Source organism: Ipomoea nil, unplaced genomic scaffold, assembly GCF_001879475.1.
Source record: "Ipomoea nil cultivar Tokyo-kokei standard unplaced genomic scaffold, Asagao_1.1 scaffold3069, whole genome shotgun sequence".
Taxonomy (NCBI): Eukaryota; Viridiplantae; Streptophyta; class Magnoliopsida; order Solanales; family Convolvulaceae; genus Ipomoea; species Ipomoea nil.
This window is the reverse complement of record NW_017619497.1, coordinates 5,891,997-5,919,792: the sequence shown is the minus strand read 5'-3', so window position 1 is coordinate 5,919,792 and position 27,796 is coordinate 5,891,997. Positions and strand designations below refer to the sequence as shown.

The following is a 27,796-nucleotide window of genomic DNA, read 5'->3' as shown; positions in this document are numbered from 1 at the left end:
CCTTAAAATATAAATGTTGTAAATGCAGAAACTTTTACATAGATCCACTGTCACACAAGAACACAGGAGCATTACATCATGACAAATCATTTGGGGTGTAAAACACCCTTTACATTTAAACTAAATCCTCAAGTTTATGGCTCTGAACTAAATTCACATGATGGAGGAGCTCCCTTTTTGCTACATGAAAGACCAAAGATCAGACAATCCATTTCTGATAAAAGCATGAAACCTTGCTACTTAGTCTCAAGAACCAAAATTTTATAACATTTTTTTTTCAGTGACAAGGCATCGTATCATATCATATATAGGTTCTTATCCAGATGATCAGCAACTCAGCAAACGTGCAGCAGAACATCGCTTAAAGCTACATATTCATCATATAACGAGATGAATCTCTATTTATCCTGCAACGAGATAGGGAATCATTCGACCATGAGGTGCATAGAGTTACTACTCATCGCCTTCAAAGTCCATGAGGAAGTCTGTTAAGTTTTCAGAATCATCTACAGCTTCTTCCAAAGACATGTTTTCCTTTTTCGGTTTAGGCTGCAATGTTGAGAAGGAAGAAATGCAGGTTACATATTGCCTTCAACGCATAAACATTCATAGACAACGCTAGATCTTATCATCTCTCGTACTAATCTCAGAAAAGATAACATTTTAGGACAACCAATCCAATCCTTAAGTAAATCTATACTCATTAACCAACAGGTAAACGACTATTCCAGCACCACTTGCATTCTCTAACATCAAAAGGCTCATCTCCAACTGCATCACTAATGCATTTACTCGGTTTATAATTTTCTACTGGAACAAGTGCTACCATTCCGTGTTCTTTCTACTTTGATTATCACTATTTTGATATCCTTCCTATAGACTAGAAATTTCAAGACATATAGTTTCAACTCCACAAAACATCCAAAGATGAAGATTATCTGGTTTACGAGGATATAAATGGTGCCACAAATAGTGAAATGTCTACCCAGAGAAGGGGCTAAAAAATATATATGAACAAATAAATGAATCACCTTTGTCTTGCGAAGCTCAGGATTACTTTTCAGAACACTCCAATTGCGAGAAATTTTCTCCTCTTCAACTTCACCCTCTTCTTCATCCTGGAGATTTAAAATATGAATCTACAGCCAACATAATGATTCCAAATACCTCGTTCCAGAATATCTTATTAGCGAAAAAGGGTAACAAAAAAAAAAAAAAGGATAAAGTTTCGAATAATATAAGTATTAGAATGGACTGACATCATTTTCACCGATGTCAACAGCTTGTGCCATGGCTTCATCCATATCTGTGTACTGTTAATGAATTATAAGCAGAATCAGAAAAAAAAAGGGGGAAATTAACAAGAAAAAGATCTAGAAACAAATTATGACACTGAACTCTAAACAATGAGAAACTGTGGGGGACGAAATTTTATTACAAGACTCGTGTAGAAATGCTTTAATAAAACTAGCATATGCCATAAACTATTATTGCAGGACAGTTACCTCTATTTCTTCTGTTTTCTCTTTTGCCAGAATAGCGTCTAGCTCCGCTCTTGTAATTATTTTGCGATGCTGACCAGAAAATATTCATTGTTAAATCAAATAATAGTTGGCAATTAAACAAATTGTTTAAAAAATACTATTGGAAGAAGTAGCCATTATAATCACAATTTATTTATGCTGCATCCGATTATACATGCCCCTGTTTTTTTAGTGAAATCTAGTTTAGTTCAAACAACCCCCAATTAAGAATATGATGAATATGAAAAATGAAAAGAAACTGTGTGCTTCTATTATCTTTTGTCACAAATTATTAGTGATTTTGGAAGTCTTCATCCGATGCAGGGGCAAAAAACCTTGGACTATGGGGCAATCTCAGCCAAGTTGGTCAGGTTGTTCACTTGGTAACTACAACGTTACAAGTTTGACACCCAGTAGGAGCTGCCTATTGCCTGCCTTCTTGGTTTGAGCAGGTCAGCTATGCGCAACCTAGGTTGGTTTACCTCTTTGTGGTCTCCTTTGCCGGATAGGGTCACAAGGCGGGGCTTACCCAATGCACACTCTCGGGTAGTGGCTATGGGTTTCCCTCGTTACTCAAAAAAAAAAAAAAAAAAAAAAAAAAAACTCGGACTACCAAGATTGACGAGAAACTAATAGACACTTGGACTCACAAGTCACAACTGTCCAACAACATCCGTTTCATCCAGGAGAAAAACACGACAATATCACCCACATTCCTAGAAGTATTTCACATTCTTAGTTTTCACGGGAATGTACCAATTTTTAATGCTTATAGAAAGGGAAAAAAACCGGCCACCTTAGATACAGAATCATTTTGATCAACATTAAGACGGAATCATATAGCTGATTTTGCAGCATATTACTAACACCATTGTGTGTTCTAAAATGTAAAAATCAAACGAAGATGTCAATCAATTACAAAAGCTATATAAGAAGAAACAGCACAAAGCACTTAATAAATAAAAGATTCAAGTGTAAGTTATCACACCATACCTCTTTCAGATATGCAAGCATATCTGGTGTTGGTTCGTGAAAATCAGGACCTCTAAAATCGATCACCTCATTTGGGTCTTGAATGTAATTTATTGTTGGGTAAACGGGATCTCCACCCCATACTGCAACAAAAAGCAAGTTAACTTATCAGAAAACTATATAGAGTGCAATAAAAGAAGAAAGAACAAGGACTTTACATATAGAAACAATAGGCAAAAACCCTGTCAAGTCTATAAGCATCGACCGTAGTTTCTGATAACTTAAACTCTATGGCCAGAACTGTGTAAATGGATGATGAAAATGGCAGGGACACAATGCAGATTAATAGATATTTAACTTCATTTGTCTGAAAGAGAGGAAGTAGATAAGAAGATACTCTGTTTTATCTGATCCTCCCTCATTCTCATGGCTAAAGGATCTCGACGGATACGGTTATCAGTTCCCATCATTATGCGGTATTCTCGATCAGTTTGATGGCAGAACATTTCAATGAGCTGTTTGTTCTCATCTTCTCCAGTCTCTTCAAAGTGCTTTTGAATAGCTTCACGTGAAGTGTCTCTCTTCCAAGCTTTAACCCACTCTGAGTAGTACGAAATTGGACCAACTTTCTCCAGTCTATCTTGTTCTGCCTGTAGCCTGTAAAAAAAATTACATATTTTTTCACCACCTAAAGAACACATTTTGCCAAGTTAGAGATCGAACATGAAACTAAAAAAAAAAACCTTTCTTCTTTGAATATGTGTCGCCTTGCTCTGTAGAGTGCAGTCTCTGTCCTAGTAGGATGCTCACCATAAAGCTTTACTTGTCCAGTCTCTGCCATAGCTTTTAGAAACACCTGATCCCATGAATAATAATACTTCTTTAGAGTTCAGTGAGGATGAGGGGAGAATTGAAGCATGTGCTCCATCTCAACTAAAAGTCTAAGCTAATAGTTGGATTATTGCACATTAATGGCTATACGATCAACACGCCCCTCACGTGTGTGGTGGGGGTTCCAAGCAACACGTGGACCGTAGTCGCTTATGGGAGGCACTGAGATTCGAACCCATGATCTTTGGTCTGGTTCTGATACCAAATTGAAGCATGTGCTCCCCTGGGTGGCACTGAGATTCGAACCCATGACCTTTGGTCTGGCTCTGATACCAAATTGAAGCATGTGCTCCCTCTCACCTAAAAGCCTAAGCTAATAGTTGGGTTGCACATTAATACGCCCCTCATACCAAATTGAAGCATGTGCAAATTGAAGCATGTGCTCCCTCTCAACTAAAAGCCTAAGCTAATAGTTGGGTTGCATATTAATATGTTCACGTGTGCGGTGGGTTCCAAGCAACACGTGGACCTAGAGATTCGAACCCATGACCTTTGGTCTGGTTCTGATACCAAATTAAAGCATGTGCTCCATCTCAACTAAAAGCCTAAGCTAATAGTTGGACTGCACATTAATGGCTATATGCTCAACAGGGAGCAAATCAACAATTTTCTGTAAGGTATCAAAACTAATTTCTAATGAAAAAAGAGAATCAAGTGGGCATATATCATCCTTGTATAGGTCACATTTTATTTGTTACATTTTCAGACTAACTAGAGTATTCATGCCAATAGAATGCACTTCCAATGTCAACATTACACGCTTAAAATAAGCATACTTGACTACTTGAGTGACTAACCGTTTCAACATCAGGGCGTCGCCTCTGCCACCTTGACCATTGCTCCTTATCTGGCTTTCTCCAGTTCCACCATAGTTGTTCACTTGTCAGTGTCTTCTCAATTGGCTTCTTTACTTTTGGATCAACAAAAGGGTGAGGGTTCCCAACTCTTTTGTCCAGTTCATACTCACTGAGCTCCTCTTCTTCAGGTTCGGTCTGATAAACGACATACTCTGAGGAGAGATCTTTTGGACCTTCTGATGCAGCATCTGAAGTCTCCAGTTCCACTAGATTATCTGCGATTACATCTGTCACTGAAGACTCAGAAGTAGCAGCAGATACCTTGTGCTTCTTTCTTCTACTCCCAGGATTTTTTCCATAAGACGGAGTTCCTGTGGAAACACCCGAAGGTTCAGGAGCTCTGGCAGCTCTCACTCTACTATGTGTGCCTTCGGGCCAGTACTCCTGCCCAGGAATGCTTGCACGAGCACCAGAGGCAGGTTCAAGCTGCCCAGATGTGGAGTCCAGATAACTATAATATGGGTAACGCTCAACTGATACTTGCTCAAAGGAATCTTGCTTCTTTTCTTTATCCTCACTCGTACACTTTATAGAAGGAAGTAAAAGAGGTTTTTTAACAGGATAGTTCAAGACTACTCTTAACTGCCAGACTGACACCGGAAATGAACCTGCAAATGATGTCTGGTGGTTCCCACAAAAATGTTCGCATGTATTAGCAACATTAACTAAACTCCATAGAAAAAAATAAATAAATAATCTTAGCAATAAAAAAGCTCATTTAAATGTAAAGACACATCATAAGCACAATGCAACACTAATATCAGGTTCCATTTGCTCATTTAAATGTAAAGTCAATGATTTTACATCCCCACATACTTGTTAACGGTTTGGGTTTAAAATTTTCAGGCAATTACAATTTTTTTTTTTTTCCTGTTCTTTCCCAAAAGCTACTAGTTTGGTCTTGCGAATCTATTTAGCTCCTCACACCATTCCCCATTATCTCATCTCTCAAATTTAAGTGAAAATATGTAGCAATGGTGTCGTTTATGTCTCATATGTACTGAAAGATGATAGGTGTTGCATATAAATTGATGCTTGTAACCGTAGATGTTCTAACATCACAATTACCAAACCACGTAAATCTTGTATTCTTTACTTTCTGTCATTGTTTTCAATTCTCGTTCTCAACAAATGGCAATTAACAAACACTGACCGAAGAACTTACATAAGCATTACTCTATAAGCAACAAATGTAAATGCTCAATAAGAATTACTGAATAAACAATAATGCAGACAGTAACAATAAGATGTACTCCATAGCAACCTTAAGATTCTGGCACCGGACTCTCCTAGCACCAACCCTTTCTACAGAAACCATATTGCTCGGTCCTCTATCTGCAATTTAAAAACAGAAAAAACAAGCAAATGAGGAAACAGTGTTACAACGAAACAGAAATTTCCTGCACATAAATATTTGAAATTCAATAAGAAACCGACCTTGGTACAAGAAAGTAGAGAATGATGAAGATGTTGAGGCCATTACTACCGGAAAGAAAAAAAGAATAAATGGATGACCCGTCAAATCTTTTGCTCAGAAACAGAAGTGAGAGTGAAGTGCGAAGCGTTTCATGCTATTTTTTTAAAAAGAGAAATGGGATCAAAGATTGAATTTTTTTCTGTAGCTGGGTTTAAGGAAGGGGTTGAGGATAACGATGAGCTCACAATCGAATCGGGTATACGGGTCTGTTTATCGCAATAATTTCGGGTTGTATTATTTTTGGGTTAATGGGTCAGGACTCAGGTGCTCATGTTCTATTTTTTTTTTTTTTTTTCTTAATAGATCACACTTGTGTGAGATTGTCTCGCAAATCTTTATCTATGAGATATGTCAGATCAATATAAAAATATAATATATAAAATATTTATTACTTTCAAAACTGTTAATTTAGTCCATCAATTATTCAATTTTGATCACTGCGGTCAAATTACCAGCTAAAATTCATCAGAAAATTTTAATAGTTCAAATAGTGAGGGTATTTTAGTCTTTTTGCGTCTTTTTTTCTTTCTCTCCCATTTCTTTGCTGGAGAAGAGAATAGTCGGACAGTCAGAGAAAGAGTAAATTGCAAACAGAGCTGGACAGCCGGACAGCCGGTGACTATTGAGGATAGTCGGACAGCCAGAGAAGAAGAAGACGACGTATATGCTGCAAACAGAGTTGATATTAACAAAGGAAAGAAAATCCCTAGTTGTAGTCAAGCGTAGAAATCTAACCGCATACATCATTATAAATCTCTATGGTTCGTCACTGATCAGCTCGTCGGCATTTTTCATGAACAAAATCTCTGAATTGAGCTCGCTATGCCAGTTGTTTCTGGAAGCTGTATCCGGTGACATCCATTTAGGGCACCATAACTCGCCTTTGTAAATCTTCTTGTACATGACCATCAAATTCAGATCATATCCTTTCTTCGACAAAATCTATGGCGCGAAGTAGGTTTGTGTTCCGCAAAGTGTTTGGAGTAAACCGTCCTGGCGGACTTGATTGGTGACGACGCTGAGGCCGACGTAGGCCGGATGTGCTCTTCTCCGACGACGAAATGGGAGAGAAAGAAAAAAGATACAAAAAAACTAAAATATCCTCACTATTTGAACTATTCAAATTTTTCGATGAATTTTAGCCGGTAATTTGGTCAGAGTGACCAAAATAAATAAAAAATAATAATTGAGTGACTAAATTAACAATTTTAAAAATCATAAATTGCAATTAACAAGACCCCAATAGACACAAAATCAAAATTACAATTTATTCTTTTTATTATTATTATTATTATTATTATTATTATTATAATGTTCCGTTAGGGATATGGTTAATGCAATTCAAAACATGGTGCAATAGGGGAAAAAGTCGATTTGATAGGGTGTGAAGCTATGAAGGCGAGTAAACATCGCCTAAATACGAGCTATATTGGTTTTTTATATAAAATGGGGTTTGAATTCCCAATTTCTATTAATTAAGAAATAAGAGTGCACGAACACTCACATCAATTAAGTTGATTGTTTTTTTATAATAACTTGATCAATTTAATATGTTTCATTCTCCACCAAAAACAATAACATATGGGGATGAGAACTGATTGTATTATATTTTCTGAACTTAATTACAATGAGATCAGATGATGTGAATATATAGAATAGAGAGTCACAGTGTGACAATGATAAGAAGTAGAGAGTCACAGTGTGACAAGGATAAGAAGTTCTAAACAGACTCATATACATAGAGTCCTAATACTCCCCCTCAAGCACATTGTATACTAGTAACCTGTAGCTTGTCCCTTAAGGAAGAAAATCTAGGTCCAGGCAGAGCTTTGGTGAAGATATCAGCAAGTTGATCCTTTGTGGAGATGAAGTTGACTTAGATATCGCCCGAAGCTACTCGATCATGAACAAAATGATAATCAATCTCCACATGCTTGGTGCGCGCATGAAATATTGGATTGGCACTCATATATGTAGCTCCTAGATTATCACACCATAATTTTGGAATGGAAATACCCGGAATCTGTATCTCACGCAATAATGACATAATCCATAGAACCTCAGCACAAACATCTGCAAGAGCTTTGTATTCAGCCTCAGTGGATGACCTGGCAACAGTTCTCTGTTTCTTGCAAACCCACGATATAAGATTACTCCCCAAGAAAACAGCAAAACCACTCGTGGATTTTTGATCGTCAGGACAACCAGCTCAATCAGAATCAGAGAAAGCATGAATGTCTCTAGATGAGCACCGTCGTATGCGTAAACCATGATCAACTGTTCCCTTAACATACCTGAGTACCCGTTTGAGCTGCTCCCAGTGTGATATGGTGGGGGCATGCATATGCTGGCATAACTGATTAACTGCAAAGGATAGGTCAGGTCGTGTGACAGTGAGATATTGCAGTGCTCCAGCTAGACTCCTGTACTGTGTGGGATCATCATATAGATCTGAATTGAAGGAGACAGTTTTCGAGACAGAGATAGGTGTAGAAAGGGGTTTGCATTCAGACATTCCAGCCCGTTTTAAAATATCATTCATATACCGTTGTTGAGATAAAATAATCCCATTGTCACTCTTAACTGTTTCAATACCCAGAAAAAAATTTGGTTCACCAAGATCTCTGATTTTGAATGTAGCAGACAGTTTGGACAAGAGCTGAGACATAATACCTTGATCACTTCCCATTACAAGAATGTCATCCACGTACACCAATAGATAAACCAAAGCAGAGTCTTTAGAGTAATAGAACAGAGAGACATCTGTCTTGGATGCTTGAAAGCCAACCGATAGTAAGAACGTATGTAGTCTATTAAACCAAGCTCTGGGAGCTTGTTTTAACCCATACAGAGATCTTTTTAACAAACAAACATGATTCGGGAAGTTAGCATCAATATAACCAGGGGGTTGCTTCATATAAACTGTTTCAGCCAGATTACCATTCAGAAAAGCATTATGAACATCTAGCTGTTTGATAGACCACCCAGATGATAAAGCTAGAGATAGAAGGAGTCTTACAGTCGTAGGCTTTACCACTGGACTAAAAGTGTCGAAGAAGTCCTGACCTGGAACCTGATTAAAACCTTTCGCAACCAGCCTGGCTTTATGCCTTTCAATAGCACCATCAGCCTTTCTCTTCGTACGAAACACCCATTTACAGCCAATAATATTCATACCTGCAGTGGGTGGAACTAGAGACCATGTGTGGTTATGCAGGAGAGCATTGAATTCTTGGTCCATGGCTTCACGCCACTCAGGATATTTGACAGCTTGAGAGTAACATGTGGGTTCCGTGGGATGCACTTGAGCTGCTAGAGCAAAAAGAGGAGCATCTGCGTTGCTGCGAGTGGCCATAGAGTGAGTACGGACATTGGGCCTGATGGACCGCCCACGTGGACCGCTCGCCGGCGAGCAACAGGCTCCACAGGATCACCCGACGAGGCAGCCTGTCCAGGATCCACGGCTGGTTCGAATGAAGCAGGTAGCGGCGGTTCTGGCAGCTCATCATTGGACACGGCAGGAATAGGTGTGCTGTGACTGAAAACAGATTCCACCCAAGGTCCAGAAAACGGAGTAGATAGATCCTGCAAAGAAGTTTTAGTAGCAAAGGGGAAAACTTCTTCATCAAATCTGACATGCCTGCATGTGTAAATCTTATTAGTATGTAAGTCCATGCATCTGTACCCCCTAAAGGACTCAGGATAACCTAGGAAGACACATGGAGAAGACCTGTATGACATCTTATGACGATTATATGGTCGAAGATGAGGGTAGCATAAACACCCAAAGACACGAAGAAAAGGATAGGAAGGAGGGGATTTATGTAACAGGAGATGAGGACTGGAGTTATTTAATACAGAAGATGGCATTCTGTTAATTAAATAGACAGCAGTCTCAAAGGCAAAATCCCAAAATTTCAAAGGAACAGAGGCATGAGCTAGAAGAGCCAGACCAGTTTCAACAATGTGACGATGTTTTCGTTCAACACGACCATTATGTTCATGTGTATAGGCACAGGATTGTCTATGTTGAATTCCTAATTGAACAAACAAAGAATGCAACTTTTTGTACTCAGCACCTAAATCAGACTGAATGGCCTTTATTTTGCAATTAAAGGACCGTTCAACAAGAGTACGAAATTTATCAAAGATGACATAAAGATCAGACTTTAATTTCATAGGAAAGAACCATGTATAACGGGAATAGTCATCCACAAAGATCACAAAATAACGGAAGCCAGAAGTAGATAAAGTGGGCGCAGGACCCCAAATGTCTGTGTAAATAAGATCTAGGACTTGAGAACTAGAGGAAGCAACACGGGGGAGGGGAAAACGGGCAGATTTGCCTAATTGACACGCATTGTATAAAGAATTATGACAACGAATATTATCACGAGACCCACTAACCAAACAAGAACGAAGTATATGGCTAAGAACACGGTTATGAGGATGACCTAGACGATTGTGCCAAGTGGAAGCCGAGGCACGAGCGGAAATAAACGCTGACGGAGACGAACTAGGTAATGAAAGTGTGTATAGTCCCCCTGAACTATTGCCCCGAAGAAGTATTTCCTTGGTATTGATATCTTTTACAACAAAAAAGGAGGGGTGAAACTCAAAAAAGACTTTATTATCGGATGCAAACTTCTGAACAGATAATAAAGAATTAGACAAACGCGGAACGTGAAGTATATCAGACAATGTAAATGATCTAGAAGGGGTATTAAAAGAGGCATGGCCAACATGACTAATAGATAAACCCATACCGTCACCGACACGTAAAGTGTCATTACCAGTGTACTTCTCCGATGTAGAAAGGGCAGCGATGTTCGGAGTTGCATGATTTGTGGCTCCAGTGTCCGGAACCCAAGTATGAGAATTTGACGAGGTTTTAGCAACTAAACCATTCTGAAACACCAAATTAGCCTGAGAACCCGGAGCCCCTGAATATCGCCGAAAACAGTTGACTCCCGTGTGACCGAAACTTTTGCAAATTTGACACGGATCATTATAGCGCCAAAAACAATTGGCTCCCGTGTGACCAAAACGTTTACAAATTTGACACGGATCATCATAGCGCCCAAAACAATTGGCTCCCGTGTGACCAAAACGTTTACAAATTTGACACGGATCATCATAGCGCCAAAAACAATTGACTCCTGTGTGGCCGAAACCTTTACAGATTTGACACGGATCATCGAAGCCACGTTGCTGACCTCCACGGTAATTAAGGTTGCCATCGCAGCGCTGCATATTCTTAATTTTATGAATCACAAAACCCTAGCTAACTGATACCAGATGAGAACTGATTGTATTATATTTTCTGAACTTAATTACAATGAGATCAGATGATGTGAATATATAGAATAGAGAGTCACAGTGTGACAATGATAAGAAGTAGAGAGTCACAGTGTGACAAGGATAAGAAGTTCTAAACAGACTCATATACATAGAGTCCTAATAATGGGGATATATATATATATATATATATATATATATATATATATATATATATATATATATATATATTGGTTCCTATGAGAATAGGTCTTCCCGTGCGGTCAGTGCGACATACATCATTAGGTATGCATAAATGCAACATACAGTGTTCGAGAATACACTAGAATGAAATGTCAAAAAATGTACCACACAAACAAAAATACACCACAGATAATGGTGTATTTTCGAACATTGTATAGTGCATTTATGCATACCTAATGGTGTATGCCGCACGGGAATACATGTTCTCACAGGAACCTGACCACATATATATATATATATATATATATATATATATATATATATATATATATAGGGGTGCAGGTGCGGGTATAGTTTCTCGTGCGGTTGTGCAGTTGATGCACCTTAAGCATTAAAATGGCGCACCTTAAGTACACAAACCACGCATCTTAAACACACAAACAAAGCACCTTACGAAAAAAACCACGCGCACCCAGTGGCGAAGCCAGAAAGTCGGGGTCGGAGGGCCAAATTTATAGAGGAAATTTATCATCTTAGTCGATATTAGTACCAACCACGCAATATTATTATATATATACCATATATGATTGTGCCAATTGTTATTGATAATTATTTTTAATTATACTATGTGCAATAATATATGAAATATATAATTATATGTGTACGATCGTTAAGATTGTCAAACATTACTTTTGAACTTTTACATCACACAAAAATTATACAATAGTAAAAAAATAGGAAAAATTACACTTTTAATCACTAAGTTATAGGGTAATTGAAGAATTCATAATTATTAGTCATGCTTACTTTTCGTCCCCTAAAATATACTCCGTAATTGATGTTGCAAATTTCGTCCCTTTACTAACGAAACATTAGGAACGAAGTATAGCTTAGAAAGGAAGAGTGACCACAACCTGTTATTAAAAGGATGAAATTTGCAACGTCAGTTATAGCTTAGGTACGAAAAGTGAACACGACCAACAATTATGGACGAATTCTATAATTATCCCATAACTTAGGGACGAAAAGTATAACTTTCGAGTTCATTGAATATATACATAATAGATTATTTTAAAAAAAAAATTATGAGGGGGGCCAAAAGTGTAATTTATCCATATTATAATAATATATACCTATATATCTACTAAAAATGGGGTGGGGTGGGGGGGCCAGGTTCCCCCTACCCCAAGGGGTGGCTCCGCCTCTGCGCGCACCTAAAGCTTTAGGCTGACGCACCTTAAGTACACAAACCATGTACCTTAAGAACATGAACCACACAACTAAGGTTTTAAAATGACGCACCTTAAGTTTCAACAACTCACGCACCTTAAGAAGGAAAACAACGCACCTTAAGTTTCAACAACTACTCACCTTAAGCATACAAATCACACATAAGCACAAAAGCCACGCTTCTTAAGCACACAAACCACGCACCTTAAATTTGACATAGATGCAAAAAATACCAAATTGTCACCGTGTTTTTTTTTATAAACATTTTGTTAATCATGGACGTTGATTTAAGCAATATCAATGACTCAGATTTAACCGCACAACCGCACAAAACACACCCAATCGCACGAGAACTGAATTATATATATATATATATATATATATATATATATATATATATACTAGTCATGGGCACGCGCTTTGCGCGAAAACGCCATGTCCAACAATTAATTACTCCGTAATATATTCTAATTTTTAAATGATAACATATATAAATTTAATAATTATTATATGCAAAAAAAACATACATAAATACATTATTATTTTGTAAGCAACATGATACAAATTATAATTTTAGATTTTATCATTATGTTGTTCTTTAACACACCCAACCTGCCACCACTTCAAAGAAATTCTTATGAGCCATATTAGGTTCATATTATAGGCTTATAGCTAGGCAGCAATATACAAATCAAAGTAATCAACACCAAAGGAATGAAACAAAGTGTTTTTACTGCCACAAAGTTCCCAAATAACATCGTATAAAAAGCAATTTCAAATGACTTTTTCTTTGTTCAGTCGTCTTAGTCTGTTTGAATATCAAAAGTCCAAATCAAAATTTTCACTCCAGCCCATTGCCTCTCATAGTCACACAATGCATGTTAAGCATGTCTAGCACTCCTCACTTCCTTGGAATCCTTCCTAGCAGCAGCATCAGAGTTGCCTCAGTGCTCGTGTTCCAAGGAGTGGACGCTTGAAGGGCTTATGGCTTCAACATTCTTACCACAAACTGATATAATTGAGACATGCTTATAACAGATTATAAATTAAACATGAATGATTTCAATGATTGAAACATTGCCAACGGAAATATACCAATAATGAAGAGGAGTAATTATATTGAAGTAAATGACTTGGAGTAGATGGAGAAGGGGAAATGAATTTGCCTGCCGACTCCTTCATCTTTTTTCTTCCTCAAATCTCTCTCTCTCTCCTTTATCTCTTGGCCTGAAAATCATGAAGAAATCAAATAAAAATGATGGATTAAGCTATTTGACAACTTCATTGCAATCCTAGCAGAGAGCCAAGTCGCGCCGTCTCAGCTGCAATGGAAACTCTCACCCAAGCTGTGTCGCATCTGCCACACACGGTTAGAGCTTCGACAAATAGTTCTCGGACTGCTTGGTCGCTGTGTAGCTCCTTGCCATTTGGGGATTTGGACTGGTGGAGCTGTTTGAGAAGGAAGCGGTGTACGGCGGAGGAGAGGTTGCCGACACTGCTTCTAATGTAATGTTTCTGGATCTGAATCCTTTTAGATGACAAAGAGAGAACATGCGTTTCTGGATCATATTGAGCTTGAATGAATCATCTGGCGAGAAGGGGAACCAGAGTTCGCGAAAATAGGATTGATAAGAAATCATGAAGAGGAGGAGCACAAGCAGGAAGGCAACTCCCCAGGGGATTCAGCTGGCATACGTGGTGGATAGAGTCATGTTGTAGCAACGAGAGGAAGAACACCGAAGATTTTCATGGCTCCCAAGCTAGAGAAAAGGCTTGCCAAGAAGAAGGTCGCATCCGACAAGATGTAGTGGTTGGAATTATTACTCTGTGTGATGGAAAAAAGAAGACACGAGAAAAGAGGGAGGAACAAAACAAAAATAAGGGCAAACTTGTTATTTCTTAAACAATTGAGGGTAACTTGAAAATAAAAAATAAAGCAAAAATTAGATCAAAATTTTTTAGCCACATGATTTTAGATCACTTAGTTCTGTTCATTGTAGGACATTGGAATGTCCACTGTATAATTTTTTTGGTGATGTTTGAATGCACAACTAGAGAGTTATCGATGCATAACACTCAGTATATATGAATGCACAATATTTTGTATAGTAACGCATATCTTCTAATAAGACGGATTTATCCCTAGCTTTATATTTTTTTAATATTTTCAAAGATTTTTTTTACTTAATCTGTGTGATTTGTTCTTTTTAATTTCAGCGATGCAATATTATGATTTAATGATCTAAATTAGTCCTCACCTAATCTGGACCTTATATATATATACTAGTTTTTTACGCGCATTGCGCGATTGGGATAATGCTCAATGCTTTTTTTGTTAAATAAGTACTTTAAAGTATATTAAGGCAGGATTATATTGAAATTGTTCATGCATAGATAATTGAAGGTTGAATTTGCGTATTTAAATAGGTAATTCTTCTCCCAAAGGTTGAGTCCCCAACCCCAAGGGCCCCCCACACTCCGACCCGACAGAGCATTGTGGGAAGTTGTAAATCACGGTGACTTAATGGTTCAGCAGACAGGGCCAAATGCTGATACACACAAGGAATCTGCCCACTTTGGACATAATTCCCGCACTGCCGCCGTCGAGGTTCAGACCTTGGTCTCTTCTCCCAAATACTACCCACTAAACCATTGAGATAAGCCCGTGCGAGTTAAATAGGTAACGCATATCTTCTAATAAGACGGATTTATCCCTAGCTTTATATTTTTTTAATATTTTTAAAAAAAAAATTTACTTAATCTGTGTGATTTGTTCTTTTTAATTTCAGCGATGCAATATTATGATTTAATGATCTAAATTAGTCCTCACCTGATCTGGACCTTATATATATATATATATATATATATATATATATATATATATATATATATATATTTATATTTATATTTATCGCCAATAAATTAGCTACAATTCAACTTTATTTTATGCTCACCTTATCACCTATGAGTGTACGAAAAATAATGCGTCCAAAATTTCTTTCTACCGATTGAGTTGGCAGAAATTTGGCCACTGAAATTTTCAACAATTATTGCATGGTCCACATAATAATTTGCCTGAAACTTTTTCACCTTCTAATTTTGGCCACTGAAATTTTCCATAAAAAATGTCGCAAATTATGCCGTGGAATCGTGTTCACCGAGAATGGTGAACACAAGTCAAAACGATGTCGTTTTTAGGCAAAAAAAAAAAAAATTGCGGATGTGGAATTAACGGCGCGTTACTGATCAAATTATGAATTTTTTGTTAAATTCATAATCGCATAACAGAAAATTCATAATCTCACAACTGAAAATTCATAATCTCATAACAGAAAATTCATAATCGCATAACAGAAAATTCATAATCTCACAACTAAAAATTCATAATCTCATAACAGAAAATTCATAATCTTATAACAGAAAATTCATAATCTCATGGTTCCAAAGTGAATGTGTAGGCATGGTTCCAAAGTGAATGTGCAGGCATGGATTCATAATTTATAGGTGCAACTATAGGTGCAACTACTTAGAACTATAGGTGCAACTAAGTATTGATGCTCAGTGTAAATTTTTACTTGCACCTATAATACATTTTACATGCACTTGTAATACATTTTACTTGCACTTCGATGTTCAATTATTTACGAAAATGCCACCGCGTTTTTTTAAAAAATCAGTATTTCTCATCCATTAGATCTGAACACGTGGACGAACAGAATTCATTCCTATTTCGCGCCTGGGCGAAGCATTCGCACCTGAGTGCGATTCTATATATATATATATATATATATATATATATATATATATATATATATATATATATATATATATATATATTTTGGTTCCTGTGAGAATAGGTCTTTTCGCGCGGTCAGTACGACATACACTATTAGGTATGCATAAATGCACCGTACAACGTTTGAGAATACCCTGTAACTTTTATGTTGGAGGGCTTTCGAAGTAAATGAGTAACTTTCAAACACGAACCTAACATCTTTAAACTTTAGAGCATTTTATTGATAAGATATTCGCCCCCGTCTCATCCATGTCTTATATGTGACCAATATATGATAATATAAGATAATTTTTATAGAGAAACCTCAATTGTAGAGTTTGAGGGGGTGGGGGAAGTAAAGGCATGTATGAGTAACCAAACATACCATTCACTCATAAATTGTATTGGGTTACACATTATTATATTCATTTGAATATACATAAATTGGGATTGACTATGGTAAAACCCCCATCAACAACAAGATTCTCCCCATTCACATACCTTGATTCATCACTCGCCAAGAAAAGAGCCGCCTCCGCCACATCCTCCGCCGTCAGCCGCTCCCCTCCGAACGCGGAGTACACCTTCTCCAATTCCTCCTCACCGGAGAAGTTATAGAAACCACAGGCCAACGGCGTCGCCACCAGGTGCGGCGACACGCAGTTGACTCGAATCCCGTACCGCCCAAGGTCCACCGCCGTGCTCCTCGTCAGCCCCACCACTGCGTGCTTCGAGCTCGTGTACGCGTGCGTGGTGGCGCCGGCGATTACGGATGCCCCACTCGCCGTCGTGATTATGCATCCACGCCGGTTCGGGTCTTCGGGATCATCACTCGAGCGGCGTGTTTGGTTCCTAGGAATGCGCCCACGAGGTTTGTTCTCACGACCTGCTCGAACTCGGAATTGTCGCTGTCGAGGATGCTGGGCTTGTTCAATCCTCCGATGCCGGCGTTATTGTACATCACGTCGAGCTTGCCGAACTTTGAGACGGCAGTGTTGACGGCGTTTTCGACGTCAGCTTCCTTCGTCACGTCGCAGTGGACAAAGGCGGCTGAACCGGACTCCAATTCGCCGCAAACTTTCCGTCCTAAATCGTCCTGAACGTCCGCTATCACCACCTTAGCTCCGTGCCGGGAAAACAGTTTTGTCGTAGCTTTTCCGATGCCGCTGGCGGCGCCGGTGATCAGCGCCACCTTACCTTCTAGCCTAAACAAGGAAACCCATAAATTATGTTGATCAAGATATATACATGCAAATATGTAAATGCAACTCAAAAATCATATCATATTTGATAACTACAAGTTTCTAAGCTAATCTTTTAGTGTTAGACTACTTAACTTCTTGATTTGAGTCGTTAATCAGTTATAAATAACTTAAACTGATTCAATAAAGGGTCACAAAACGAATTTATCCTGTGGATCTGCAAATAATCGGCCAATTTTCTTTATAATGTAACCTAAAAGGTCATATCATACATTCGTACCTTCTTACAAAGGTTGATGCCATTGAGATCTTCCAAGGAATATAATGAACTGTGAAGAGAATTATTGTTGAGAACTTATGATCACAGAAAAATCACAATGATAGGTTCAGAGCCTATCCTATTGCCCTTTCCATTTATAACTTGAAGTCAGTATAAACTGCATGCATCGTTTACTGCCTATTATCTATCTTTTCCATTTTTACCTATCCATTCCTGTTTTCAACTTTAGTGTGTGAAAACTCAAAAGACCCAAACTATCATGTGACCCAACGTTTTTTTTAGTACAAACGAGTGTAATATTTTTTTTTTTTTTTTTTTGGAAAGGAATTGAAACTGCGGTAACTTTATTAGAAATAAGCCGCTATAATATCGAGTGGGAATACATCCCAATACACAGGAGGCTGTTAAAACACAGAAGATGCTATTATCTGATCTAGGAATAAAGTTGACTGAAACAAAAACAAATGAAGACATAATTGTACTGCAACTATCAATAACATAGCCAATATACGAGCGAACGGTAGATGGTGGTGAAGTGACAAACGAGTGTAATATATTTAAGCTGTGATTCACATGATTGTCCGCTAGTACACAGTTGTTATAGCTTTGTAGACCATGATCGTCAAATAAAATTGTATTATAATTAAAATGATACTTTAGTGTTATTATAATGAAATTAGTGTGTGGGAGATGAAACTAAAAACATAGCACATTATTGTCAAATGAAACTATAGTATAATTAAAATGATATTTTAGTATTGTTATAATGAAACTAGCATACGTGGAAAATTAAACTAATGTGCGTAGAAAATGAAACTAAAATTCAAAGCAATACAATAACATATATTGTCAAGTGACCTGAAGTGCGATTAAAAATTAAAATAATACTTCAACATTACTATAATTAAACTAGTGTGGGGGGAAAATGAAACCAAAAAAAAAAAAAAAAAATAGAGCTCAAGCAATAATGTATATTATCAAATAAAACTATAGTATAATTAAAATGATACTTTAGTATTACTATAATGACACTAGTAATTACAAAGTTACAAATTCATTCGACATCTAACGAGAGCAGCATGTTGGTCTGGCTTACTCTCTCTTAAACTATAATCCATTTCAAACATTAATTGGAATTGATCCATTTAATTAAAGTTTGATTTATATAGTATGAATATCATGTAACTTATTATGTGTTAAGGACATGATCGTGCTATATAACCCCCTTAATTCATACAATATAATACTAAAATTTACGTAACAATCAATACCTTATCGACCGAATTTGTTATATTAAATCTTCATACTATGATTTATCTCTTTTATGTATTTATAAATTATACCACAAAAATATAATTTATTTAATATATATTCTCAAATAGTAATTATCTCCTTGCTAAAAAAAAATAAAAAATCACGTAACAATATAATGAAAAGATACTCAAGGATTCTATATTATGATAACATAAGAGCATCCACAATAGAAAATAATTTGGGGAGAATGTCAAATGCTTTCGATCACTTGAATGAGAATAATAACAAGTGTGGGGAAGAAATAAAATGGGGAAGAATTGACTTGCAAAGTAGAGGAGAATGGCAAAAAAAAAAAAAAAAAAAAAAAAAAAAAGCATGGGATGCGCACAGCAGTCGCCCACATGGGCGCGTCTGACCATAGTTTTTATATATATATTTTTTTTAATAAAAAATCAGTTTTGAATTTTTTTTTTCCTCCCCTTCCCCTATTCTCTTTCCTAATCACTCTTACATTCTCCTCCAAATCTCCCCAATTGATGTAGAATGCTCTAATTTTCTTTCATCTTTAAAATGTGTATGAATTAATATGGTAAAGCAAACAGGTACCGTATAGATGGCATCTTTGCAGGAATTCTCAAAATACATTGTATCCAACCAACAATGAAGTTCAAGCAACGTAGCGTAAGAGAACAGACTTCTTTAGGCTGTTATTATCCCAGCAATTCACCTTTTAAATATTAATTATTTTAGTTAATTTTCAAAATGGTCCTTCGACTATAATTTTTTTTCAAATTGATTTTTTGACTTTTAATTGCACTCAAGTGGTCCTCCGATTATTGAATTTTAAGTCAAAATGATCATCCGTTAGATTTGGTGTTAAGTGAATGTTAAAATGAGGGATAAAACTAATAATTTAAGGTTTTCACTATACTCATGAGACTATTTTGGATGCAATTAAAAGTCAAAGGACCAATTTAAGAAAAGATCATAGTCGAGAACCATTTTAAGAATTTTCTCTTTATAACTCAAACATGATTTTGTACTCATTTTGATTAAAAGGGGTTGATCTTGTACTTATTTTCATTTTCTAAATAAACAATCTTTTTTTACTTTAATTGTTAGTTAGATTTTTTTTTTAAAAAAAAAATAACTTAGAATAATAATTTGATTATTAGACTAGTACTTATATATAGTTGTACAAATTAACATTAACTTTGGATTAACTCTTTATTATTTAAGAATGCTTGACATTATGTATTTGAATTTTAATTTTCTATGATCATAAATAGGCATACATATATAATGAGAAAAGTATTTAAAACCTTTTGTGTGTGAAATCTGAAAAGGCTCAAACTATCATGTGACCAACGTTTGGTACAAATGAGTGTAAAATATTAAGCTGTGATTCAATTATTCAAATGATTGTCCGCTATTTTCTCAAAAAAAAAAAAAAATGATTGTCCGCTAGTATACAGGAGCTATGAAAACGGGCCTGCTTTTTAGGCAGGGCCATTCAAATTCCAACGCGTGTAACCTACGGGCTGGATTGACTAATTTAGCCTGGCCCTCTTAATGTAATATGACAAATTTTACTGTGGATCATAATTTATGTAATTGCATGGACCATTAGGTATGTATCATTTTAATTACACTTTAGTTTTATTTGATAATATTGTTATATTTTTTAATTTCATTTTTTCTTCACATTAGTTTCATTATACCAATATTAAAGTATCATTTTAATTTTACTATAGTTTTCATTTGATAATATGCACTATTGCTTGAGCTCTATTTTTTTTGTTTCATTTTCCACACACACTAGTTTAATTCTAGTAATGTTGAAGTATTATTTTAATTTCACTTCAGGTCATTTGACAACATATGTTATTATATGACTTTGAATTTTAGTTTCATTTTTGAGTTAATTCCAGCAATGGTCCTCGGACTATTGCGATTTTCCAAAATTGGTCCTCGTCTTTTAATTTGGACAAAAAAAGACACTTGCCTTTCAGATTTGTTCCAACATTGATCCTTCCGTTAACATTTAGTTAGTTAGGTGTTAGTCTAGGGGCTAAAATTGTCTTTTCCTTGAGTATTGCTTTCCTTTTTCCTCTGGGAACAATCTTAAGCGTTTTGGTCTCCTTGTCCAACACTCCAATCGCCTAATTACAGAGAGAGGGAGACGGAAGAGGGAGGACCACGACGCTGAACACAAGTAATCACTGCAAAGTCCTTACCCGTTCAGAAAAAGATCATCATCGTGGAGACCCATGCGAGCATTGGGAAGGCTATTCTGGAGGTTCCGACGGGAGTGGCTATTCTCATCGGAAGCTTGCGGAGACAAGTCTTTTGGTGGAAAGAGAGGGAGAACCATGGTGGTAGGGGTCGTCGTGATTGGCTGATTGTGGTTGCGATTACCTCTGCCATTCTGCGGCGGCAGCAGTGGGAGAAGGAGAAAGGTGTCGCCGTAATTGTTACTCGACGAGAACCGAAGACACCAAATGACACCGTACCAACTGAACAAAACAACGAGAGAAAGGAGGAGAGCCCATGCCACTGCACACACCTCATAATATAAGTCCTTATCTCCAACTGTCCATATATGCACATCATATATGATGTTTATCCACCCTCCTCTCATGAAGCCTATACTCTATACACACTCCTTGTATAATAGAATGCATTACCAAATATGTATCTACTTCAAATGGACATCTAGATACAATCAAGATAATGAACTTTGACCTAACTCCACCATAAGACCTATGGTTTTTCCTTTTAAAATTTCCATGTAAAATATCGTGCCCCATTACTCTACTGTTATTTAAATCTACAGTGGGGGTGGTTCTGTCCGGCTTAGCTCAGTGGTTTAGTAGACAACCTTTGAATAAAGATACCAAGGTTCAAAACTCGACAGCGGCAGTTGGCTGCATGGTCATACGGAACGCGCATGTTTGATGTATTAATTACCAACTGAAACTACAATGATGTATTAATTACCAACTGAAACTACAATGTATCTAAACTGACACTGCCTCATATATTAATATACAATGAAACTATAGTTATATTGAAATGATAAAATTAAATAACATTTTCACATATTTGAGTGTATACAAATCGAATGAAACTGTAGTTATATCGAAATGAAACTGTAATTGTGTTGAAATGAAACTGCAGTATATACAAAATGAAACTGAATAATAGAGTTACTTTTTGCAGAACGACGCGGACCGGCACGAAACGGGTGCCGTTTCTTTTCATTAAACAAAACGACATCGTTTAAAAGCTCGGTCCATAATCCGTTATGGACCGCGGTCCACGATATAATTTGTCGTGCGCTAGTATACAGGAGCTAATGAGCTATGAAAACTTGCCTGCTTTTTAGGCGAGCCATTCAATTTCCAACCCGTAAAACCTACGGGCCGAATTGACTCATTTAGTCCCGACCCTCTTAATGTAGTATACCTGTATCATAAATTCATAACCAACTATGGAGTATATAACAATAGTTATTGCGTAACCGGACAACCACGACTATCCGTGAGGAAGACAGCCACCGGCTGTCCGGCGCGGACATTCTGCGGCTGTTTTTTTTAATTAATTAATTAATTTATAATAAATAATATTTTTAATTTATAATAAACAAACAAAATCTGTAAAAAAAAAAAAAAAAAAGACATGTGTCAACGCCACATAGATTTAACCTGATAGACAAGTCAATTTGAACAATTTTACTAGTTTATGTGACTTGAATGGAGTTTTTTTATACTTAGGGGACTCAATTGCACTATCCACTTGACTTAGGGTGCCAATTTAATTTGACACTTTTTCCAAAGATTATTGTTTTTCTTGTGTGTGTATGTGTTTTTTTTATTAGTTTTTTTTTTTTTTTTTTTTTTTTTTTTTTTTTTTTTTTTTTTAAAGTTTGGGTAAATCGTATTTTTTAATAGTGGGTTTGGTAAATATACACACAAACACAAGCTAATTAATGTAGTTGTTTTGTAAATTCATAAAATTAAAGAAATATTTTTGATAGTTTAATTGTATTTAATTATTTTATATTTTAAAATATGTTACGGCATATTAATTAAAGATTAAGGCCATGTTTGGTAACATAGTTTATCAGTCAATTTTGACTTATTTGATCACTATTACTTATTTGACTTGGTTAGACATTCAATATAAGTGTTTGATTAATTAATTTTTTTGTAATAGCTTATTGTTCCAAAATGTTAAAATTTAAAAAACTGCTCATGTAATCAGCTATCAGCTAACAACTAATTTACCAAACATCTTTCTACAATACTTCAATAAGCTAATGCTATCAACTACTCAATCCCACTAACCCAATAAGCTAATAGCTATTTACTAAACACCCCCTAAACATTGTGGGATGTTTTGTAAATAGATGTTAGCTAATTGAGTTAGTTGATTTGACTAGTTGATAGCATTAGCTGATTGTAGAAAAATATTTGGTAAATTAGATGTTAGTTGATAGCTGATTACATGCAAAATGACTTTCTCAAAAAGCTTATCGAAAAAAGTCATTTTGAGCAACTTTTTGAATTTTAGCATTTTAGTGTAATAAGTTGTTACAAAAAACTAATTAATAAGAAACTCATATTGATTGTTTAACCAAGTCAAAGAGTTAATAGTGATCAAATAAATCAATATTAACTGATAAACTAACTATATTACCAAACAAGGCGTATAGAGGTGTTTGATTATTGAAGGTATATGCTTTGAAATATTAGATTGTCATGTTTATTTATTTACTAGTAGTTGCGCCCGTGCGATGCACGGCCATATTATTATGCCGATATGTATAAAAAGTTGTTTTATTCATTATATGGTCAATAAGGTTATAGACGTCACAAATACACAAAATAAAATATTTCATTGTAAAATAATGAAACAACAATTACAAATTATTAAAGATTTCTTTATAAACTACATTTTGAGTCTTATTTAAAAGACCTCTAGACTCGCCACATATTAAGACCTTAAGACCATCTGGATTACTGACCCGAGAAACTGCAACATACAATTGTCCATGGTTAAAAACTGGTATTTTCAGTAACAAACCAACATGTGAAAGCGTTTGACCTTGACTTTTGTTGATCGTCATTGCATATGATAACATCAGTGGGAACTGCTTTCGTTGAAACTTGAATGGAAATCTTGGGTCTGAAGGAGTCAAAGATAGTCTCGGTATCAAAACCTTTGTACCTGCGTTATTCCCAGCTATAATTTTTTCCTCGATAACATGATTTCCCAACTGTGTTACTATTAACCTTGTACCACTGCACAACCCCATAGAGTGATCTATATTTCTCAACAGCATAACTGGAGTTCCAACTTTCAACGTTAGAGAGTGATTTGGTACACCCGAACACCTCAAGCTATTTAAAAATTCTGTTGTGTGTACTTGAGATTGCATATCAAAGTTTGACTCTGCCTTGCAAACAGAATCACAACTCAAGTATGTCATTGAAGCAGCTTGATTAATACCATTCATGTATTCATTGACCTCATCAACTATATCTAAGGTTGGAGCTAATATAGCTCTATTCTCCAGTTGACTTTCATCCATGTTTCCAGTACGGTACTCCGGAAATGTGCTTTCAACAATTTGCCTAATAGGATCAACCTCGTTTTCTAATACAATTGAAGACGGTATCATTATATTGCAATCAACACCATTGTCTTCACCAAGATTACCATCACCTAAATCCGCAATCCATTTGGCAAAACTATCTAACTTTTGAACATCATCTTCATTAGTAAGACCTTGCAATCTTAAATTCTTGGTTAGACGCAGAACTTGACAATTATTCCACAGGTAAGATGAATTAATACTGGCTTGAACAATATCTTGTCTAGTACCTTTTGGGATAACGGGTAAAATTTGTCTAAAGTCTCCACCCAACACCACTGTTTTCCCGCCAAATGTCATTGATGAGCTCCTTGAGTTCTTGAAACGCATTAAATTTCTCATTGTTCGGTCCAATGCTTCAAAATAATGTTTGTGCATCATCGGAGCTTCATCCCAAATTATTAGTTTGCATTTGATTATCAATTCAGCAAGCGCACTGCCTTGCTTGATGTTGCAAGTGGAGTCCTCATTAACAGCAATTGGTATAGCAAACCTGGAATGTGCAGTCCTACCACCAGGCAGCAGCAACGAAGCTATACCGCTTGATGCTACATTTAGAACTATCTCGCCCTTGGACCGTACAACTGCTGAAATAGTCTTCCACAAAAATGTTTTTCCTGTCCCACCATAACCATAAACGAAATACATTCCACCTTTCTCTGTTTCAACATCTGCCATCACCTTATTGTATATGACTAACTGTTCATCGGTTAGTTTCGGATGCAACGAATTATGTTGATGCAATAGAGCTTCCCTATCATATGACATCTCCTCGAACAACAACCTGTTACCGGAAAACAAATCGTTGTTTTCATCTGGCATTGACATAGGTGGATAATCTGATAGAGATTTGTTCCAAGCATTCAACAACTTCTCCATTTCAATCAAAGCAAAAAACATTTTTTTGAGATTCATTTAGACTTAAATCTACAATAGAAGAAGAAAAAAAACGTAAGATGTAATGCTTTAAAGAATGGATATGAATAATTAATAATATAACAATAAATGTTACGTGAGACTGAGAGGTTCCTTCTACAAATATATTGAGCATCATTTGATAAGTATTACCAAACCATCTCCCAAACATTTTCTGGCTTGGACATTGAATTGGATGTCAGAAGTGTAACAAACAACTTACGTAGCGAATGGGGTAAAGACCAAGATGCTGCCTCAGTGATTGCATCAACATACTCTTTATCATCTTCGATTAATCCGCGTGCATAACATGCATCTCTAAATGAATTGTATTGAACACCATCGACTTGTTGAATCTCATCAAATGAAGTCGGTCCACGAACTATATTAAGTAAACATCTAAGATAAAAAAATCTCACCAGTATTTGGTTGGCATCCGTGAGTAAGTCAACTGCCTCCCTGTAGCGTACTTTTTATTAGCCTCAAACCAGGCAGTAAACATGCTTTGAGCTACTGTCGGTTTATTTACAACATCATTGACCAAATCGTCGTCATGAAATATTATTGATTGCTCATTGGGGAGATGAAAACTCAACCGATCAACCGATGGATTCCTGAATTGTATATCAAACGCAAAAATCCTCCACGCGGCCTCAGGGGGTGAAATATATCTACAGTCATAGTACATCTTGATTTCATCTATAATCTTTCCAGTAGATTCTTCCACCCCACTGTTGTAGAATTCAACCGTGACCCTATAATTACCCTTGTTGACGTACTTGAATAAGTACTTTATTGACCTAGATTAGTTGCACCACTCCACATTTTGAGCAACTTTTTGAATTTTAGCATTTTAGTGTCATAAGTTGTTACAAAAAACTAATTAATAAGAAACTAATATTGATTGTTTAACCAAGTCAAAGAGTTAATAGTGATCAAATAAATCAATATTAACTGATAAACTAACTATATTACCAGAAAGGCGTATAGAAGTGTTTGATTATTGAAGGTATATGCTTTGAAATATTAGATTGTCATGTTTATTTATTTATTTGAACCTGAATGAGGGATAAACTGAGAAAACAACTAATGATCAACCACACTTGTCCTGCTCGAATGTCGACGGTGGACCCTATCGCCATTCTTATCTTCCCACAGCCGCCTCACCAAACAATTATTTAACTTTTGCTTGAAAAGTGACATATTTTACATGAAAAGTTGTAGCTTAGCACTGCACGAGTAAAGTCTCATTAAAATGAAAGTTCAACAAACATTGAAATGTCATCTTCATTCTGAAAAGAATCGTCAACACTAGCCCTACTAAAAGACAAATTAACCATGTTCCAATATAATGATCATGTGATATAATGATCATGTGATATTGTTATAGAGTTAAATGTTAGTCTAACTATACTGAACTATAGTATACGAGAAATCTGACCTCGTATGATAGCGGAAGCGTAGCCGTGTTGATCTCCCGCCATAATTGATGTTCCTGTTGTGTTGCCTCAAAACGGTAGATCGTTAGTCATGTTTTGCCTCAGACCTGACTCAGAACCCTAGATGGTGTATTGGTATCTACTGAGCAGTATGAGTACCGTAACTGAATGTGCTAACATCAATCATCCTGTATCCCATCAATCCAGGATTATATTAGGCACAGAGTTTGGTTGACTAACAACTACTAGTTATTAAGTCCAACCAGACCACTTAATAAGCTTAGTCAACTTGCACCACTTAATTAAGTCCCTAATATATAATATATAATATATATTATTAGGGAACCGAAACCAAATCACATTGGCAAGGAATACTTAAAATTTTGACAAACAGATTATACCAGATTGTGATGGGAAAATCTAAATATACTCCAAGGAAAGGTGGTTAGAGACTAAGTCTCACTGAAAACCAATTCCTTAAATAGAGTATCAATTTAAGGAGACTAGTGGCACAAGATGTTCTTAAGTCGTGGCCATTAAAACCAATATGTCTCCCCGATTCATATATACTTAATGTATAACTGTTTGGGGGTATGAACCTAAAACTGTAGGGTATACACCAGAAAACTGTAGGGTTCACCTATGATTAAAGCTTAAATGGTGAACTAAAAATAGCAGACTAAACGTGCTTAAATTCAGGCACTACCGTGACTAAAGTTTATGCGTAAGTCCAACTTAAATAGGAACTAATATAATTCCATCTCAAAGTATGCATTGCTAAAGGCATAATAAAATTGCATAATTTAAAAACATAATATTATGCGGTAGACAAATATGCATA

General features: G+C 36.2%; 2 protein-coding genes, 1 long non-coding RNA gene and 1 pseudogene across 3 annotated transcripts; all 4 read right to left on the bottom strand.

The window, feature by feature from the left end:
- Positions 1–48: 48 nt before the first annotated feature.
- Positions 49–5,896, bottom strand: LOC109165674 (protein PLASTID TRANSCRIPTIONALLY ACTIVE 12). The gene is made up of 10 exons (XM_019314540.1): positions 5,681–5,896; positions 5,508–5,578; positions 4,184–4,864; positions 3,239–3,351; positions 2,893–3,152; positions 2,517–2,638; positions 1,506–1,574; positions 1,260–1,313; positions 1,032–1,118; positions 49–549 (listed from the first exon to the last, which is right to left on the bottom strand). Exons 1-10 carry the CDS (start codon positions 5,721–5,723, stop codon positions 454–456), a joined length of 1,596 nt encoding a protein of 531 aa, XP_019170085.1. The 5' UTR covers positions 5,724–5,896; the 3' UTR covers positions 49–453.
- Positions 5,897–13,116: 7,220 nt separating this feature from the next.
- LOC109164923 lies at positions 13,117–14,240 on the bottom strand. Its single transcript, XR_002051446.1, has 2 exons — positions 13,773–14,240; positions 13,117–13,658 (listed from the first exon to the last, which is right to left on the bottom strand). It is a non-coding gene; the product is annotated as an uncharacterized LOC109164923 (long non-coding RNA).
- Positions 14,241–16,426: 2,186 nt separating this feature from the next.
- LOC109164676 lies at positions 16,427–17,909 on the bottom strand (annotated as a pseudogene).
- A 5,957-nt stretch (positions 17,910–23,866) lies between these two features.
- Positions 23,867–25,480, bottom strand: LOC109164796 (ATP-dependent DNA helicase pif1-like). Its single transcript, XM_019313343.1, has one exon. It carries the CDS (start codon positions 25,478–25,480, stop codon positions 23,867–23,869), a length of 1,614 nt encoding a protein of 537 aa, XP_019168888.1.
- Between the last annotated feature and the right edge of the window lie 2,316 nt (positions 25,481–27,796).

What these genes read in the sequence shown, in the direction of transcription:
- LOC109165674 (XM_019314540.1), bottom strand. Translation starts at nt 5,723, where the DNA reads ATGGCCTCAACATCTTCATCATTCTCTACTTTCTTGTACCAAG. An exon ending in TGCTTGCATATCTGAAAGAG is followed by an intron (nt 1,575 to 2,516) that starts GTATGGTGTGAT and finishes TTTTCTGGTCAG; the next exon opens with CATCGCAAAATAATTACAAG. An exon ending in CTGAGCTTCGCAAGACAAAG is followed by an intron (nt 550 to 1,031) that starts GTGATTCATTTA and finishes TCAACATTGCAG; the next exon opens with CCTAAACCGAAAAAGGAAAA.
- LOC109164796 (XM_019313343.1), bottom strand. Translation starts at nt 25,480, where the DNA reads ATGGAGAAGTTGTTGAATGCTTGGAACAAATCTCTATCAGATTATCCA.